General features: G+C 37.9%; 1 protein-coding gene across 4 annotated transcripts in view; it reads left to right on the forward strand.

Annotated features, from left to right (window-relative positions):
• Positions 1-491: 491 nt before the first annotated feature.
• LOC127953353 (zinc finger protein 665) overlaps positions 492-18280 on the forward strand; it is a 376772-nt gene continuing 358983 nt past the window's right edge. The window contains exons 1-2 of one of the 4 annotated variants that reach the window (XM_052552569.1): positions 492-1210; positions 13829-17285. In XM_052552569.1, coding sequence (XP_052408529.1) covers positions 856-1210; positions 13829-15228 — 1755 coding nt within the window. In that variant the 5' untranslated portion in view covers positions 492-855 and the 3' untranslated portion in view covers positions 15229-17285. Of the gene's footprint in view, positions 1211-13828; positions 17286-18280 lie in introns of those variants that run through there. The other 3 variants (XM_052552564.1, XM_052552568.1, XM_052552563.1) reach the window with 3 other exon arrangements.

The following is an 18280-nucleotide window of genomic DNA, read 5'->3' on the forward strand; positions in this document are numbered from 1 at the left end:
TAAATCCATTTCTGATACTAATACCTTCGTTTAATAATTCCTGAATAACTTTGTTCATAAAGAAATAAGCCATTTTTGTGTTTGATCAGTAACCTGTGTCGTCGAGTGCGCAGCAGACACACCCACCAACACGATTGAAATATATCGCTATCCTGTCCCAAAAGACCATAAACACTGCAGATAACATCTGAAGTAAACATTACTTTATTACACATAACTTACAAACGAGTCCCATTTGACTGATCACCTTCTAGTCGAGTTATTTTAGGACAGCGGTCTGAATGTAACTCAATTGGTGCTCTCTGCTGGTAGGGATTAGTAAGATGGCGGATCGAACACTTCCGGTGGCTTCACTGCCTGTTGGCAGTTTAGAACGTGATGAGCGATCAAGTTATATATATATATATAGATCAGTGATTAGAACGCAAATTAAGTGTACGTCCGAATCTCGCGAGAATTAATTTAATTTTTTGCCTACTCTTTTATGAATACTGATCATTCAAACAAACTCAAATGTAGTACCCAGTAGGCTACGCAGTATGCGATCTCGGACGCAGTTCAGGTCTTTCTTCCTCTCGTCGCTTCGCTCCAGTTCAGCGGGAGGCGCTAAACACACACGTTTGTTTGACAAACACAATTAAACCTCAGAGGGAGAAGTTCAGTTTCACCGCGCTCTCTGTCGTTGTTATGTCGGTGTGCTGCCTTAATACAAACGGTTAGACAAGTTTCTAAGAGAAAAAAAAATACAGATTTTGAATCAGTTCAGTAAATACCTGTAATATTCTCTTCCTCACAGTCGTGACTGAGTTTTGAAGCTTGAGTTTATCATCTGAACTGAGATCTGCTGCTGTGAAGATGGAGTTTGTGAAAGAGGAGAGAGAAGAGAACACGAGTGAACCAGAAACCAGCACAATAAAACACGAGGAACCAGAAACCTGGAGCACAAAACACGAGGAAACAGAAATAAAACACGAGGAACCAGAAATAAAACACGAGGAACCAGAAACCAGCACAATTAAACACGAGGAAACAGAAATAAAACAAGAGGAACCAGAAGCCAGCACAATAAAACACGAGGAACCAGAAATAAAACACGACGAACCAGAAACCAGCACAATAAAACACGAAGAAACAGAAATAAAACAAGAGGAAACAGAAACCTGGACTATAAAACACGAGGAAACAGAAATAAAACACGAGGAACAAGGAGGTTGGTGTTTATTCTTCATAAATTATTAATGAATGTTTTGGTACATTAGGCTCACAAAGCTTTTTTTTCTGGGTATTTTTGAGCCCTGGAGAATTTTTGTGAGACGTGTGTGTGTGTGTGTATATATATATATATATATATATATATATATATATATATATATATATTTATTATAATTTTTTTATTTTAATAACTTAAGTCTGATAACCCCGTAATCAGCACAATCTGTGCAACAATAATATGCTGCGCTGCATGGATCTTGCCTACATGTTTGTGTTTTTGAAAAAAAAAAACGTTTATTTATGGTTAGTGAAAAATATATATTTTTTTAAGTCACTGAAATAAGGCCACGATACACATACAGAACATTTGTTCACAAAACATAATAATATTCTGATCTCATGATAAATGTTATTTTGAATAATGTGTATTACCAGACAGTTGAACAGTATTTTTTCTACTTTCAAATGTGCACCAGCTACTGTTTGGTTACCCACATTCTTCAAAATATCTTTTTTCTTTTGTGTTCACCGCAAGAAAAATATTAAAGGGTTAGTTCACCCAAAAATGAAAATTCATACCTGCCAACCTTGAATAAATGTTATGAGTACTACAAATCCAAAACCAGCAGTTATCAATATCAAAATCAGTTTGCTAAAAACAAACAACAATTTTTTTTATAATTTTCCATGCATAGTGTTTAAACTTTTGCATTGTTTAACTTGTTAAAGGTTGCAGATTTGGCTTTTTTTAAGTAGTGCATCAGTGAAAGTCTCTTTGTAACAAATGCTGCCTTTGGAGGCAATCATGACTTTTCTTGTCACCAGAGAACTAAACATGTCTGTGCTCATATTAATAGATTATTATTAATATTGAAAAGAGCAGAGAATTTTTTTTTTCTTTTTCAGGGGAATAAATTGAAAGAACAGCATTGTTTGTTACATTTATTTGTTACATTTATATTATTTACATCAAGCTTTTGAATGGTATAGTATTGTATATTGTTATTGAAACTTCATACTGTTTCACTTGATTATACATTTAGTCAGGAATTATACTTTGGAAAAAGTCTAACTAGTAAAATGTTTACACGTTATGTGAAAACTAGTACAAGTATATAAATAAATAAAAAGAGATTTACTCATGTTTATGATCTCTGCTGAATAAAGTGCTTCATTCTTTTTTTATGAGGAAATTCAAATCTCAAATACTTAAATCACATTTGGGGTTGAATTATATCTTATTCCTCTCATCACGAAGCAAACAGTAAAATTAAAATAAAAACTTTATTTAACATTAGAATGTGAATAGAGCGTTCAGCGCGGGGGCGTGGTCGTATTAAAAGATAATGAAGGGAGATGTGAAAAACGGACAAGACATCGCGTTGTTTTCATGTGGATTACTTTATCACAGAGTATTTGTTCGGCAGTACTTGTTTGGTTTAAAAGTAGACATGTCAGGCTTTCTATAGATATCTCTCTCATGTCTCTTCGTTGAGAATTCACTGAGTTACAGTTCATTTTAATGACATGTTTGTAAATGAAGATCAGCGCAGACAAAGGCTGAAGACCGCACACCTTGTTTGTTATCTTTATTTTATAAGTGTACAAAGTTTTGTTATTATGTCTGTATACGAATAAAAGTAGACCCTTTACAGATTCGATTTTGCTCTTATCTGTACAATCAAAACTGAAAGTGTAATTTACCTTATTTTTCAGACTATAAGTCGCACCTGAGTATAAGTTGCATCAGTCCAAAAATACGTCATGATGAGGAAAAAAACATATATACGTCGCACTGGACTATAAGTCGCATTTATTTAGAAGCAAGAACCAAGTAAAAACATTACCGTCTACAGCCACGAGAGGGCCCTCTTGCGGTTAGAGACGGTAATGTTTTCTATTGGTTCATTTCTCTTGGTTCATTTCTCTCGGTTCATGTCAAATTAATTTTGATAAATATGTCGCACCTGACTATAAGTCGCAGGACCAGCCAAACTATGAAAAAGAGTGTGACTTATAGTCCGGAAAATATGGTAAGTTTTTTTCGGAGTTATCAGGAGAAAATGACTCATAACGCGTATACGCGTTTAAATAGACTCCAGAGGGTTGAACAGAACAATTCAAAATGAAAGAAAACAGACTGCTCTCTGCTTATTCCGTATGAAATGTGCATGTCCCTGGCGCGTTCACTACTGCGAAGATCGCGAGACAGCATCGTCAACTTTATGTTTGCAGTCGACACAACATTGATACTGAAACATTTGTTTATTAATAATTATATTCTCAAAATATTCATAAACATTACTTTTGCCAGTTCTTTGTGACAGCTTTTAGGTGCATTATTGGCAGCGCCACCCTTACATGTTAGCCTACATGAACGCGTGAACTGAACTGAGCTCGTCACATCTGGACTAGGGCTGTGCAAAAAAATCGAGTGCGATTTTCATGCACATCTCATCAGTAAAGAAGCTCCTGTAATTAGAAGTATATCTCCAGCACGTGTATTCAGATCTTGGTTGCCAGGTTTTCAAAACAAATCCTGCCCAGTTGCTTCTCAAAACTAGTCTAAAATTAGCCCAATCGCGTTTCCAGGAGGCTCCCCGATAAAAAATTGCTTTCCGGGGTTAAAATTTAAGTTTTATGGCATGGTTGCCTTGGTAAAATTCGCATTTTAGGGGCTAAATATCATGTTATTGGTATTGTCGCTTCGACCCGCGGACATGAAAAACAACCACAGACTTGGCAACATTGGTTGGCATTTACTACGCAGAGCCGTAATTCGCTGACAATCTACACAAAATAGATTTTAAAATCGGTGGCGATTCTTTGTCGATTTTGAAAGCGATTTTCTGTTAGTTGTCGGTAGACTACGGCTCTGTGTAGTAACTGCCGCTCCACCTGAACCAGTGTTGCCAAGTCTGCGGTTGTTTTTCATGTCCGCGGTTTGAAGCAACCCCAATACCAATAACGTGATATTTAGCCCCTAAAATGTGAATTTTACCGACACAACCATGCCAAAAAAAACTGTATATTTTAACCCCGGGAAGCAATTTTTTTTTATCTGGGAACCTTCTGGAATCGCAATTAATTTTGGAATAGTTTTGAGAAGCAACAGGGCAGGATTTGTTGTGAAAACCTGGCAACCCTGAGCTGAACACATGTGCTGGAGATAATACTTCTAATTAAAGGAGCTTCTTTTCTGATGAGATGTGCATGAAAATCGCATTCGTTTTTTTGCACAGCCCTAATCTGGACTGCTTGTTATGATGTCAAGGTCATTTTTAATGTTCATAAATTCAATTAGGCTAAACATAGCTTAACTGTTACCTTTATCTTACGTTAATCAGCACCTGGCCTGTCTAAAACCTTCTAGATTTCAAGCCACTCCACCACTTTTCTAACTGCAAACTAAGCTTGTGGATAGGAGGGGCAGGTGGGCGGTGGGTTAACATGCACCGCTCTGATTGGCCCGAAAGCTTTTCACTCCACTTATACGCTGTGGATCAGCGGCAGAATCAGCATCATAGATTGCATAGAAACTGAAATCGGCGAAATGCGAGACGCAACAAAATGCGTACCTAGAGAGCAGCGAATCGTACAAGCGTACTTATGAGTCAAAATGCGTGCAGAGTACGAAAAATGCGTACATGTTGGCAGGTCTGAAAATTAAGCCATGTTTTACTCACTCTCAAGAACTCTTTAGGTGTATATGACTGATTTATTTCAGATTAATCCAATCTGATTTATATAAATAATTATCCTGGCTCTTCCAAGCGTTAGATTTGGAGTAAGAGGGTGTTTTTGTTCAATAGTCCAAAAGTACTCAAATAAAGCATGCGCATCTGTAATAAAAAGTGCCTCACATGGCTCCGAGGGATGAATAAAGGCTTCCTGTAGGGAATTGGTGTGTTTTTTTAAGAAAAGCATCCATATTTTAAATGGTATAAACACTTTTTCCTCACTTCTCCTGACTGTCATATATTCTAGCCGTTCTGGGCAGATGACGTAGGACACACATGCACTTGTGATTAGTGACGAACATGAGTTGTGGATGAGAGACACCAAAACAAATCGCTGGTCACTAACTAGAAGCATTAGCCTAATTAGGAGGATTTCAATCTAACCCAAGAAGAGACTGGTTTTCCTTTGCTAAAGTAAGGAAACTTTGTTCTTGTAAACAATATTTGTGAGACTCCCATATCTCAGAGGCATGTGCTCGATGCCTACGTCTTACGTCAACCTCCAGAACGGCTTGCACATATGACAGTAGAGCCATGTTTCGACCTCAGGAACTTTACCCAGAAACTGGAGACTTTGGGCTGTACTTGTACTCGGTGTGTATCCACGGCAGGAACCAGGAACTAAATAAAGTTCTGGTAAAAAAATTGCCCCTCAGAAAGTCGCTGCTGGCAAGGTAGTACTTTTTCAAAGTTCTGGAGAAAACTGAAGATGAATGCCGAGCCAGATAACGAACAAAAGATTGACTCATTCACGAGTCAAGAACCGGTTGCATCGGTTTTCGGATCACCAGTAGTTCTTTCGGACAGTTCGATTCAATAAACCGGTTGAAGAAAACGGTTCACTGGTTCTTTTGCGATGTAATGGCGTCATTTGTGATGATTGCCCTTGATTCAAGCCTTCGGTTTACCCGCGCTCATAACACTAGCACAGAATCAGTTCAGAATCAATCACCAAAAGAATCAGTTCGATTTAGATGCTCTGTGTGTCGGTTTGCTTCACGCTGAATCACACATGCGCAGTATCAGCAGCTCCTCGGTTCTTCTTATCTGGCTCGGCTCGGGGTTCATCTTCAGTTCTCTCTTCACAGCAGTTTAGTCAGTTTACTGTTTGAGTGCATGCATTACTCCGGGATGTTGGTTGGTTTTAAGTCAGAGGGAGTGTCAGCCACATTAAAAAAGTTAACAGCTTAAGTCATTTGTGGATTAATGCGTATTAGAGATGCAAACCGTTTGAAACGATTCAGTTCGATTTGGTGAACTGAATGATTCGTTCGCGAACCGGAAATCCAGACTGCTTTGTTTTGAACTCTCTCTCACAACAGACACGGAAGAGAAGACAATGCTGAATAAAGTCATCGTTTTTGCTATTTTTGGACCAAAATGTATTTTCGATGCTTCAAAAAATTCTAACCGACCCTCTGATGTCACATGGACTGCTTTGATTAATGTTTTTCTTACCTTTCTGGGCATGGACAGTATACTGTACACACAGCTTCATTGGAGGGACTGAGAGCTCTCGGACTAAATCTAAAATATCTTAAACTGTGTTCCGGAGATAAACTGAGGTCGAACTAATCATTCGATGTAAACAGATCTTTTTGAAGCAGTTCACCAAATCGAACTGAATAGTTTAAAACGGTTCACGTCTCCAATAAGCATTAATCCGCGAATGACTTAAGCTGTTAACTATTTTAATGTGGCTGACAACTCCGTTGGAGTTAAAATAAACCAATATCTCTGAGTAATTAATTTACTAAAACAGTACACTGACTGACCTGCTGTGAAGAGAGAACTGAAGATGAACACCGAGCCGAGCCAGATAACAAACAAAAGCTTGACTCATTCTCGAGGCAAAAATCGTTTCTGTCAGACATGTCCGATTCGAGAACCGAGAAGCTGATGATACTGCGCATGTGTGATTCAGCGTGAAGCAAACCGACACACAGAGCGTCTGAACCGAACTGATTCTTTTGGTGATAGATTCTGAACTGATTCTGTGCTAATTTTATGATTTTAAAAATGTAAAATTAATTTTAATTTTTAATTTTATTATTGAAAATTTTAATAATTTTAATTTTTCGGTAAACCGAAGGCTTGATTTGAGGGCAATCATCGCCAATGACACCATTATGTTGAGCGCAAAACAACCGGTGAACCGTTTTCTTCAATTTTATTGAATTGAACTGTCTGAAAGACTTACTGGTGATCCGACAACCGATGCAACCGGTTCTTGACTCAAGAACAAATCAATCTTTTGTTCGTTATCTGGCTCTATTTTAGATATGGCTTCTTTTTTTAACTATAGAGTTTTAGCTGGCAGCGGTGAATGGCACGGTGGATTGTATTCACCGAAAATGTTTTCTGGAAGTATTCCTGAGCCCATTTTGTGATTTCCATTACAGTAGCATTCCTGTATGTGAGGCAGTGCCGTGTAAGGGCCCGAAGATCACAGGCATCCAGTATGGTTTTCCAGCCTTGACCCTTACGCACAGAGATTGTTCAAGATTCTCTGAATCTTTGAACGATATTATTCACTGTAGATGATGATAACTTTAAACTCTTTTCAATTTTTTTCTCTGAGAAACTCCTTTCTGATATTGATCCACTATTTTTGCCACAGCATTGGGGGAATTGGTGATCCTCTGCCCATCTTGACTTCTGAGAAACACTTCCACTCTGAGAGGCTCTTTTTATACCCAATCATGTTGCCAATTGACCTAATAAGTTGCAAATTGGTCCTCCAGCTGTTCCTTATGTACATTTAACTTTTCCGGCCTCTTATTGCTACCTGTCCCAACGTTTTTGGAATGTGTAGCTCTCATGAAATCCAAAATGAGCCAATGTTTGGCATGACATTTCAAAGTGTCTCACTTTCAACATTTGACATGTTATCTATTAGGGCTGTGCGATTAATCAAAATCGAAATAAAATCGTGATTTGAGTGTGCGCGATTTCTAAATCTGGCCTCCCGCAGTATGTTATCTGAACCAATCAGGATGCAGCGCACCTGAGTGGAGCGCGAGAGCAGAGCACTGAGAGCAGACTGGGCATATGCCTAACTCCAGGTTCACACACTCTGTGATGCGTAGCCTTTTTGTTTTTCGAGCCATGTTAATGGATCAGAACGTTCACACTGCACGCAGTAAAAAGATGAGAAAAGAAAAGGTTATAAATAGAAAGATTTTCTATTTATAAGATCTCTGTGCTCATGCGCAAGAGTTGTGAGTGCACAGGACACTGGTCGAGTGAGAGGAGACACGTTGTAAGGCAGCATATATCTGAGCCTTATACAGTCTATGATCTGAGCACGCGCATCTGGTTTTTTTAACAGAGCAAAGGAAATCTGCGTGCGCGTCAGTGATGTGCGGGTTGATCCAAAATGAGCGGGTGCCCGCGGTTACGAGTCATCCAAAATTATTTTTAATGATATTTGGGTAGCAGTTGGTCGGATCCTTTGAAATAAGAATGCCAATTAAACCTTTGTCATTTATATTGAACTAGATACATTTTTGAAATACATAGGCCTACACTTTATTGGCTGAGTAACTGGCAAAAGGATGACGCACAAGCTCAGTCTGCACGTAGAGATGGAGGCGGCAAAGAAGACTGCATGGGGAGCAACGTCTCTGTTTTTGGTAAAACATGATTTTGACAACTTCATTAAGATCTGTTTTGTAGAAAACTCTTTTTAAAAGATTTTCGTTTTGTATAAATTGTATCTTAATTTTGATTAATGTTTTATCAGTCAGTTGCCCGTATTTAATAAATAAGAAGCAAATATATAGCCTAGCAGACAATGTAATAAGGCAATGGCACGATCACTTGCATGAACTAAACTCAGCGTGTGCCTCACAGATTTGAGAAATATAGGATATATATTACAGAAAGCTTGAAATGTCTTCTTTTAAACGAAAATATTAAAACCAAAATAAACGGGCTACTCCCTGATGATGTAATCCATATGAAATGTGCATTTCTCTCTGGCGTTCATGACAAGTCTGTATCGTCAACTTCATCTTTGCAGCGACACAGAAAACACCAGTTTATTACTAAACAATAAAATGACTTCTTGCATATTTTCGAACCAGCATGCCATTCTGGGTTGAGTGAGACCCCACGGAATGAGCGAGCGGATCGGGATATTCAGAAATGCGCTCTCCGCTCACGAGCTCTGATCGTAACAAACCTGAGCCTCAATAGCCGCGTTTCCACCGCAGGAACTTTACCCAGGAACTAGGGACTTGGTCCGGTACTTGGTGTGTTTCCACCGCAGGAACCAGGAACTAAATAAAAGTTCCGGGTAAAAAAATGCCCCCCAGAAAGTCCCTGCTGGCGAGGTGGTACTTTTTTAAAGTTCTGGTACTTTCGGGGGCGGGACTTTGGCGCTAAACATGCTGATTGGTCGAGTTCACGCAGCATTGGTTGAGTTCAACCACCATTTATTCGGATCAACATTTTCAAAATATTACTGTTATTGTGTCATGAAATGTTATTTTAAAAGTATTTCAGGCGAGAATGTAGTTGTTTGAAACTCAAATCTGTTGTTTATTTATAAAGACAGCGCCTATTAAAAAACGTGTTTCGCTGATCTCGTAGACGGTGAGCTCCACTCGATCAGCGGGAGCTCAGTCCTCATGTATCCGCAGAGAGCAGCCTCTCCTGGGATAGACCTTCTGATATGTGCCGCTGGCTCTGATGTGTTTTTAGTGGTTAAACATAACATATAATTCAGCTGCGGGGTAAATCTAACAGATTTTCTTTGGTCTGTATTCAATTTATCTATATGTTAAAATGAAAATAAAAAGGCAAGTCTATATAATATTTCGTTTCATTGTAATGGCTGTATATAACGTTACACATATCCCTGAACTAAGTACATTTCTGCAGCTGTTATTATGTTTAAATGAAAACGAAAGGAGGCAGTGGTATTTTATATCCTATTTCGTTTTATTGTAAATATACTGAGGGGAAAATTGCAGTAGCCAAAGCGATCTGAGTTCACGCAGCATTGGTTGAGTTCAACCACCATTTATTCGGATCATTTTCAAATATTACTGTTATTGTGTCATGAAATGTAATTTTAAAAGTATTTCAGGCGAGAAGTAGTTGTTTAAAACTCAAATCTATGGTTTATTTATAAAGACAGCGCCAATTTAAAAAAATGTGTTTCGCCGATCTCGTAGACGGTGAGCTCCACTCGATCAGCGGGAGCTCAGTCCTCATGTATCCGCAGAGAGCAGCCTCTCCTGGGATAGACCTTCTGATATGTGCCGCTGGCTCTGATGTGTCTTTAGTGGTTAAACATAACATATAATTCAGCTGCGGGGTAAATCTAACAGGTTTTCTTTGGTCTGTTTTCAATTTATCTATATGTTAAAATGAAAATAAAAAAGGCAAATTTATATAATATTTCGTTTCATTGTAATTGCTGCATATACACATTTCCCTGAACTAAGTACATTTCTGCAGCTGTTATTATGCGTAAATGAAAACGAAAGGAGGCAGTGGTATTTGATATCATATTTCGTTTTATTGTTATACAGTAAGGAAAATTGCAGTAGCCATGACGAGCAGACTGAAGTTATCAAGTACGCTGCTGTTTATAGATTTACCGGACTTGCGTCGTCGCGGACATCACACTCCCAAGACGAATGCAGGAAGTCAGAACTAACTACCGTGATGCACGTCCAAAATCAGCGTACTTTTTTTTTTTTTTTTTTTTTTTTAAATCAGCACTACTTTGTATTGAGAAACGCGCACAGACCTACGTCACCAGTCTATTTGCCTAATCTACCCGGTACTTTACACCGCGGTGGAAACGCAGAAAGCAACAGGTCTGGGGGGAAAAAAGTTCCTGGGAAAAAAAGTTCCTGGTACAAATGTTCCGGGTAATTTCGGTGGAAATGCGGCAAATGTCTGCTGACCTTGCAAAAAACATACAAATAGACATAGCCAGACTAGACTATTTTAGTACAAATTAAGAGCTTACTGACGATTTTTTATTATTCTTGACAAAATTGTGATATATTAAAGCTACGATGAGCATTTACTGCTTTTTAAAAATGCGGGTCGGGTCTACAATATTTTTATTTTATTTTTTTCGGGCGGGTTAGTTGAAAACGTCGGTTGGGAGCGGGTTATTAATACCTTGATCCGCGCATCACTGGTGCGAGTGGATAGTTTTGCGCTTGTGCATGATTTGAATGTGCATAACTTACTGTATACGCACTGCAGATGGAGTACGTGACCCTTGGGCAATAAGTATATTGGGCAAAACATATAACACCTGAGGCACATTTTGTTTGACATCTTAGTGATTATTTTGACTTATGTCTGTTTTAGAGACATTTGATAAAGCTCTCATTGGTTTTCTTTTGGAAATATGTTTAAAATTTATACTGAATGCATTTATGACTGTAAAGCATGTCTGTGTTTGTCAAAATCGTGATTAAAATCGAAAGCGCAAAATTGATAAAAAAATCGTGATAGTTTTTTTTTGTCCATATCGCACAGCCCTATTATCTATATTCTATTGTTAATAAAATATAAGTTTATGAGATTTGTAAATTATTCCATTTCTTTTTTGCTCACAATTTGTACAGTGTCCAAACTTTTTTGGAATCGGGTTTGTACACAGTTTGAACATTAACACTGCACTGTGCTTACATACAGGTAAATGAAACACTTAGTTTAAATTAAAATGACAAAAATGACAAAAGTAACTGTTCTGTACTTAAATGTAAAAAAACCTTATTCAAAGATTAAATAAAAATGTATTACCACTAATTAAGATTTAATTTAGTGTTTCCCCTGCGTAACCACTAGAGGTGGCCTGACACTTTGAAATCCACTGCTTTAAACAATACAAATTTATTTTTAAATTCCTTTCATTAATTTATTTAAATTGCACCGAAATTTGCAATTATATGTTTCAGAAAACACTTAGACTATTAGAAGACTATTATAAGAATAAAAACATATGACACAACTAATAAAAATAAAATTAATAGGCAAATATAAATAAATCGGGACCGACCGAGCAGTTACAACGAGCAGCAGCTCACCGCCAGCCACTTAACTCCCAGAAAGACTATAATAACGTTCATATTTTCAAATTGGAGGATGCCGCAAAATGTATTTCTTTTTATTGTTGTTAATGATGATAATATTAGCATATACCTTTCGATTTTAGAATAAGTATCATGATTAAAATATTTTAAATATATATATTTAAAATTCTATTAAAATAATTGTATAAAAATAATTTAAGTTTAGCATTAAACATTTTGAACGTTGTTTCAACATTAAAGCAACTGACCATATTTCAGCCATATTTCAATGTTGAAGGTCGGTCATGTGCCGGCTGGGAGTGCTCTTAAAAAAATATGCATCACAGACAGAGTGTGTGAATCTGGACTTATGTAGGCATATGCCCAGTCTATTCTGTTCTCGCGCTAGGTGCGTTGTATACTGATTGTTTCGGACCGCATACTGCGGAAAGTCAGGGCCACGGAAAATCGTGCTATAAAGCGATTTAGAAATCGTGCACACTCAAATCGTGATTTTATGACGATCTCGATTAATCGTATAGCCCTAGCTAAAAAATTGTTAAAGAAAACATATTCCAGTTTACAATGTAAATTGTGAATTGCATACACTGAATAAGTTGTCAGAATGCACTTTCTGTACCTGTTTTGCGCTACTTGAGTTAAATATACATATTCATTTAATAATAACCAGTAAATTATCATTTAGTCTAGAGTTTTCTTTATTATTTAAATGCAAACGAAAATATATTGAGGTATATATCGAATATTGTACAAATTTTGACAAAAACAAGATACAGATATATATTTTGTATATATTGCCCAGGCCTAGTGTGTGTGTGTGTGTGTGTGTGTGTTTGTATATATATATATATATATATATATATTTTTATATTGACGGAAGTGAGTATATAAATATATATATATGCCTTCAGATTAAGACAGTGTTTAAAAGAAAATAGGCCTTTTGTGTTCACAGGAAAAGTAAATATATATATATATATATATATATATATATATATACAGTACAGACCAAAAGTTTGGACACACCTTCTCATTCAAAGAGTTTTCTTTATTTTCATGACTATGGAAATTGTAGATTCACACTGAAGGCATCAAAACTATAAATTAACACGTGGAATTATACATGGATTTATAAACATAACATAAAAGTGCGAAACAACTGAAAATGTCATATTCTAGGTTCTTCAAAGTAGCCACATTTTGCTTTGATTACTGCTTTGCACACTCTTGGCATTCTCTTGATGAGCTTCAAGAGGTAGTCACCTGAAATGGTCTTCCAACAGTCTTGAAGGAGTTCCCCAAGAGATGCTTAGCACTTGTTGGCCCTTTTGCCTTCTGTCTGCGGTCCAGCTCACCCCTAAACCATCTCGATTGGGTTCAGGTCCGGTGACTGTGGAGGCCAGGTCATCTGGCGCAGCACCCCATCACTCTCCTTCTTGGTCAAATAGCCCTTGATGCCTTCAGTGTGACTCTACAATTTTCATAGTCATGAAAATAAAGAAAACTCTTTGAATGAGAAGGTGTGTCCAAACGTTTGGTCTGTACTGTGTGTATATATATATATATATATATGTAGAGAGAGAGAGAGAGAGAGAGAGAGAGAGAGAGACCCGGTAAACATTTTAAAGCATCATTGTTCTTTTTGGTCAGGGTCTTTAAGCTGTATAAAACAAGAAATAAATACATTTTACTAGGGCTGTGATGGTGGCAGATTTTTACCACTTTACCACCATCACAGCCCTAGACAAGACTGTTCAGCTTTTAACAATATACCAAAAATAAATAATTTTTACTTTTTCATTTTAGAGTTCATTGAAGAAAAAGAGGAAAATGAAGAATCGAGTGAAGTTGAGGAGAAAAATAATGTCAAAACTGGTGGGAAAACTTTGAGCTGCTCTCAAACCAAACAGAAATATTTAAAGAAAAAAAGACTTAAGGTATCTTTCCCCTGCAATCAGGGTGGAAAGAGTTTCACATGTAAATCAAATCTTAAGCATCACATGAGAGTTCATACTGGAGCGAAACCATTCACTTGCAATCAGTGTGGAAAGAGTTTTACACAATCATCAAACCTTAAGGATCACATGAACATCCACACTGGAGAGAAACCTTACAAGTGTTCATACTGTGACAAGAGATTCGGTGTGTCATCAAATCTGAAAACACATGAGAGGATTCACACTGGAAAGAAACCTTACAAGTGTTCACACTGTGACAAGAGATTCGGTGTGTCATCAAGTCTGAAAACACATGAGAGGATCCACACTGGAAAGAAACCTTACAAGTGTTCACAATGTGACCGGAAATTCAGTTGTTCAGGAAATCTGAAAACACATGAGAGGATCCACACTGGAGAGAAACATTATAAGTGTCCACACTGTGACAAGAGATTCAGTCAAAGAGGAGATCTGAAAAGACATGAGAGGATTCACACAGGAAAGAAACCTTACAAGTGTTCACACTGTGACAGGAAATTCAGTTGTTCAGGAAATCTGAAAAAACATGAGAGGATCCACACTAGAGAGAAACCTTATAAGTGTTCACACTGTGACAAGAGATTCAGTGTATCATCGAGTCTGAAATCACACGAGAGGATCCACACTGGAGAGAAACCTTACAAGTGTTCACACTGTGACAAGAGATTTGGTGTGTCATCAAGTCTGAAAAAACATGAGAGAATCCACACTGGAGAGAAACCTTACAAGTGTTCACACTGTGACAAGAGATTCAGTCAGTCAGTAAATCTGAAAACACATGAGAGGTTTCACACTGGAGAGCAACCTTACAAGTGTTCACACTGTGACAAGAGATTCAGTGTGTCATCGAGTCTGAAAACACATGAGAGGATTCACACTGGAGAGCAACCTTACAAGTGTTCACACTGTGACAAGAGATTCAGTGTGTCATCGAGTCTGAAATCACACGAGAGGATCCACACTGGAGAGAAACCTTACAAGTGTTCACACTGTGACAAGAGTTTCAGTCAGTCAGTAGGTCTGAAAACACATGAGAGCATTCACACTGGAGAGAAAACTTACAAGTGTTCACACTGTGACAGGAAATTCAGTTGTTCAGGAAATCTGAAAAAACATGAGAGGATCCACACTGGAGAGAAACATTATAAGTGTCCACACTGTGACAAGAGATTCAGTCAAAGAGGAGATCTGAAAAGACATGAGAGGATTCACACAGGAAAGAAACCTTAGAAGTGTTTAATCTGTGACAGGAAATTCAGGGATTCATCGAGTCTGAAAACACATGAGAGGATTCACACTGGAGAGAAAGCACATCACCGCAATGTACGTGGGAAGCGTTCCATTGATTCATCTGTTATACACAAAAACGAACCACAGTAAGGCCCCGTACACGCGGAGACACATTTAGCTGTATATGTAAATATTTTGTATGGTATATGCGTTTCGTCCAGATGGATCCGGCATTCGGGGCAGTGAAAACCCTATTTAAAAAAAAAAAAAAAACAGGTCCCAGAGTGGATAAATCTGAAAATGACACCTTTGTGTTTTTCTGTACTGCCAATCCATATGTTTTGTAAAACAATGATGTCATCACCCCACGTCTTGACCATATTCAGACACCGCTAGCTTATTTAACACCAATAACAATGGAGGACTACATGTTTGTACTCATGCTGCAGAAGTTACTGAGTCTGTAAGCTTGACTAAACTTACTAGTAGAGCTGCACGATATTGGAAAACAACTGGATTTTTTTGATTATTAGGAACACAATAGTAATACTGTGTTTGTCCCCCTTTCGCCTTCAGAACTGCCTTAATTCTACATGGCATTGATTCAACAAGGTGCTGAAAGCATTCTTTAGAAATGTTGGCCCATATTGATGGGATAGTTGATGTAGATTTGTGGGATGCACATCCAGGGCACTAAGATCCCGTTCCACCACATCTCAAAGATGCTCTGTTGGGTTGAGATCTGGTGACTGTGGGGGCCATTTTAGTACAGTGAACTCATTGTCATGTTCAAGAAACCAATTTAAAATGATTCGAACTTTGTGACATGGTGCATTATCCTGCTGGAAGTAGCCATCAGAGGATGGGTACATGGTGGTCATAAAGGGATGGACATGGTCAGAAACAATGCTCAGGTAGGCCGTGGCATTTAAACGGTGCCCAATTGGCACTAAGGGGCCTAAAGTGTGCCAAGAAAACATCCCCCACACCATTACACCACCACCACCAGCCTGCACAGTGGAAACAGGGCATGATGGATCCATGTTCTCATTCTGTTTACGCCAAATTCTGACTCTACCATCTGAATGTCTCAACAGAAATCGACACTCATCAGACCAGGCAACATTTTTCCAGGCTTCAACTGTCCAATTTTGGTGAGCTTGTGCAAATTGTAGCCTCTTTTTCCCATTTGTAGTGGAGATGAGTGGTACCCGGAGGGGTCTTCTGCTGTTGTAGCTCATCCGCCTCAAGGTTGTGCATGTTGTGGTTTCACAAATGTTTTGCTGCATACCTCGGTTGTAACGAGTGGTTATTTAGGTCAAAGTTGCTCTTCTATCAGCTTGAATCAGTCGGCCCATTCTCCTCTGACCTCTAGCATCAACAAGGCATTTTCGCCCACAGGACTGCGCATACTGCATGTTTTTCCCTTTTCACACCATTCTTTGTACACCCTAGAAATGGTTGTGCGTGAAAATCCCAGTAACTGAGCAGATTGTGAAATACTCAGACCGGCCCGTCTGGCACCAACAACCATGCCACGCTCAAAATTGCTTAAATCACCTTTCTTTCCCATTCTGACATTCAGTTTGGAGTTCAGGAGATTCTCTTGACCAGGACCACACCCTTAAATGCATTGAAGCAACTGCCATGTGATTGTGGATTACAGACTTGCTCCCACTAGACCCGATATAACAGAGAGCGGCGCTGGACAAGACTTCTGTGTGTGTGTGTGTGCAGGATACAGGAAAACAAAATGATTCATGGGACTCCACAAATTAGAAATATCTAAACATAAAATATCTAAAACAATTAAATTGTTATTCATTTGTTGCTCAAAAGCAAAATGAACTAATATAAAATATACATGATAAACAGGTGTAAGCGTATGCAGAGCTTCTATTTAGGCTATAACACTGATTGATGTGAGATACTGATCCAAAAGCACAACTTTTGTTAAAAAAGGTTAAATTTCTTCCTTTTAATATTCCTTTAATAAAGTGAGTTTGTCATTATGGTTGCTGTTTTCATTTCAAATAAATAAAACATTGAACCACAAACTAAGCATTTGTTTTAAAAGAGGGAAAATACCTTATTTATTTTGGTTACAATATCAATTTTATTCACTTTGGTCAAGAAGAGTAAAAAGCCTTTAAATGTCAATGAGAATTTGTACCATTGTACTATTTTATTGCTTGTGTTTTAATTAATGGGCTAACAATGAACCACAAACTACTATAGTTTTAAAGAAAGGGGAAATCAAAAGTCTTTTAAAAACAATTTTGTGTTACAATGCGGATAAAACATATTTTCCTTATTCATTTTGTTAATAAAAGTTCAGTGTAATATAAGAGAATTTGTCATCCCACTGTTTTAGCCTGTTTCGTTATTAATAATAATAGGCTAATAATGAGCCACAAACTAAGCATTCGTTTGAAGTAAGAGGAAAATGTAGATTCATTATGCATATTTTTATTGTGTGTTAACAGATTTGTGAGATTCACATGAACTGAGATGTATTTTAGAGATTATAAATGCAGTGCTCTGCTGGCATTCCACCAAACCATATAAACCATGCACACAGCAGCCACTTGCTTTAGTTAAGAATAACTGTTCTGTGAATGTTGAAGTCAGGGTTTATGCGGGGTTGTAAAAGTTAGTAAAAGGTAGTAAATTAAATTATGCCAAATTAAGGCCAGTAAAAAGTAGTAAACGTCATCTGACGAGGTAGTAAATTTTCAAATCCCCATCTAACTGGGTCTTATATCATGGGTGTCCAAACTACGGGCCGCGGTAGGGTCGCCAGGGTCCGAAATTAACACCCGCCAAGCGCCAAGTGCGGTTAGATTTTCCGTTTGGCGAGTAAATCTCAAATGGCTATCCGCCACACTGGCGGGTGAATGTTCATCATACCAAAATAGTAATAAAAAAATATTACAATTGCCTTTTGTAATGTTATGATGCCTGGAAATTAGTTCAAATCTCCTGCGAATCTAGAGCAAGCGAGCGAGCGAGCAAAAGCGTGCATGCAAACCGTGTAGCGAGCGCACGGCAT

This window comes from Carassius gibelio, chromosome B3 (genome assembly GCF_023724105.1).
Source record: "Carassius gibelio isolate Cgi1373 ecotype wild population from Czech Republic chromosome B3, carGib1.2-hapl.c, whole genome shotgun sequence".
NCBI classification, from domain to species: domain Eukaryota; kingdom Metazoa; phylum Chordata; class Actinopteri; order Cypriniformes; family Cyprinidae; genus Carassius; species Carassius gibelio.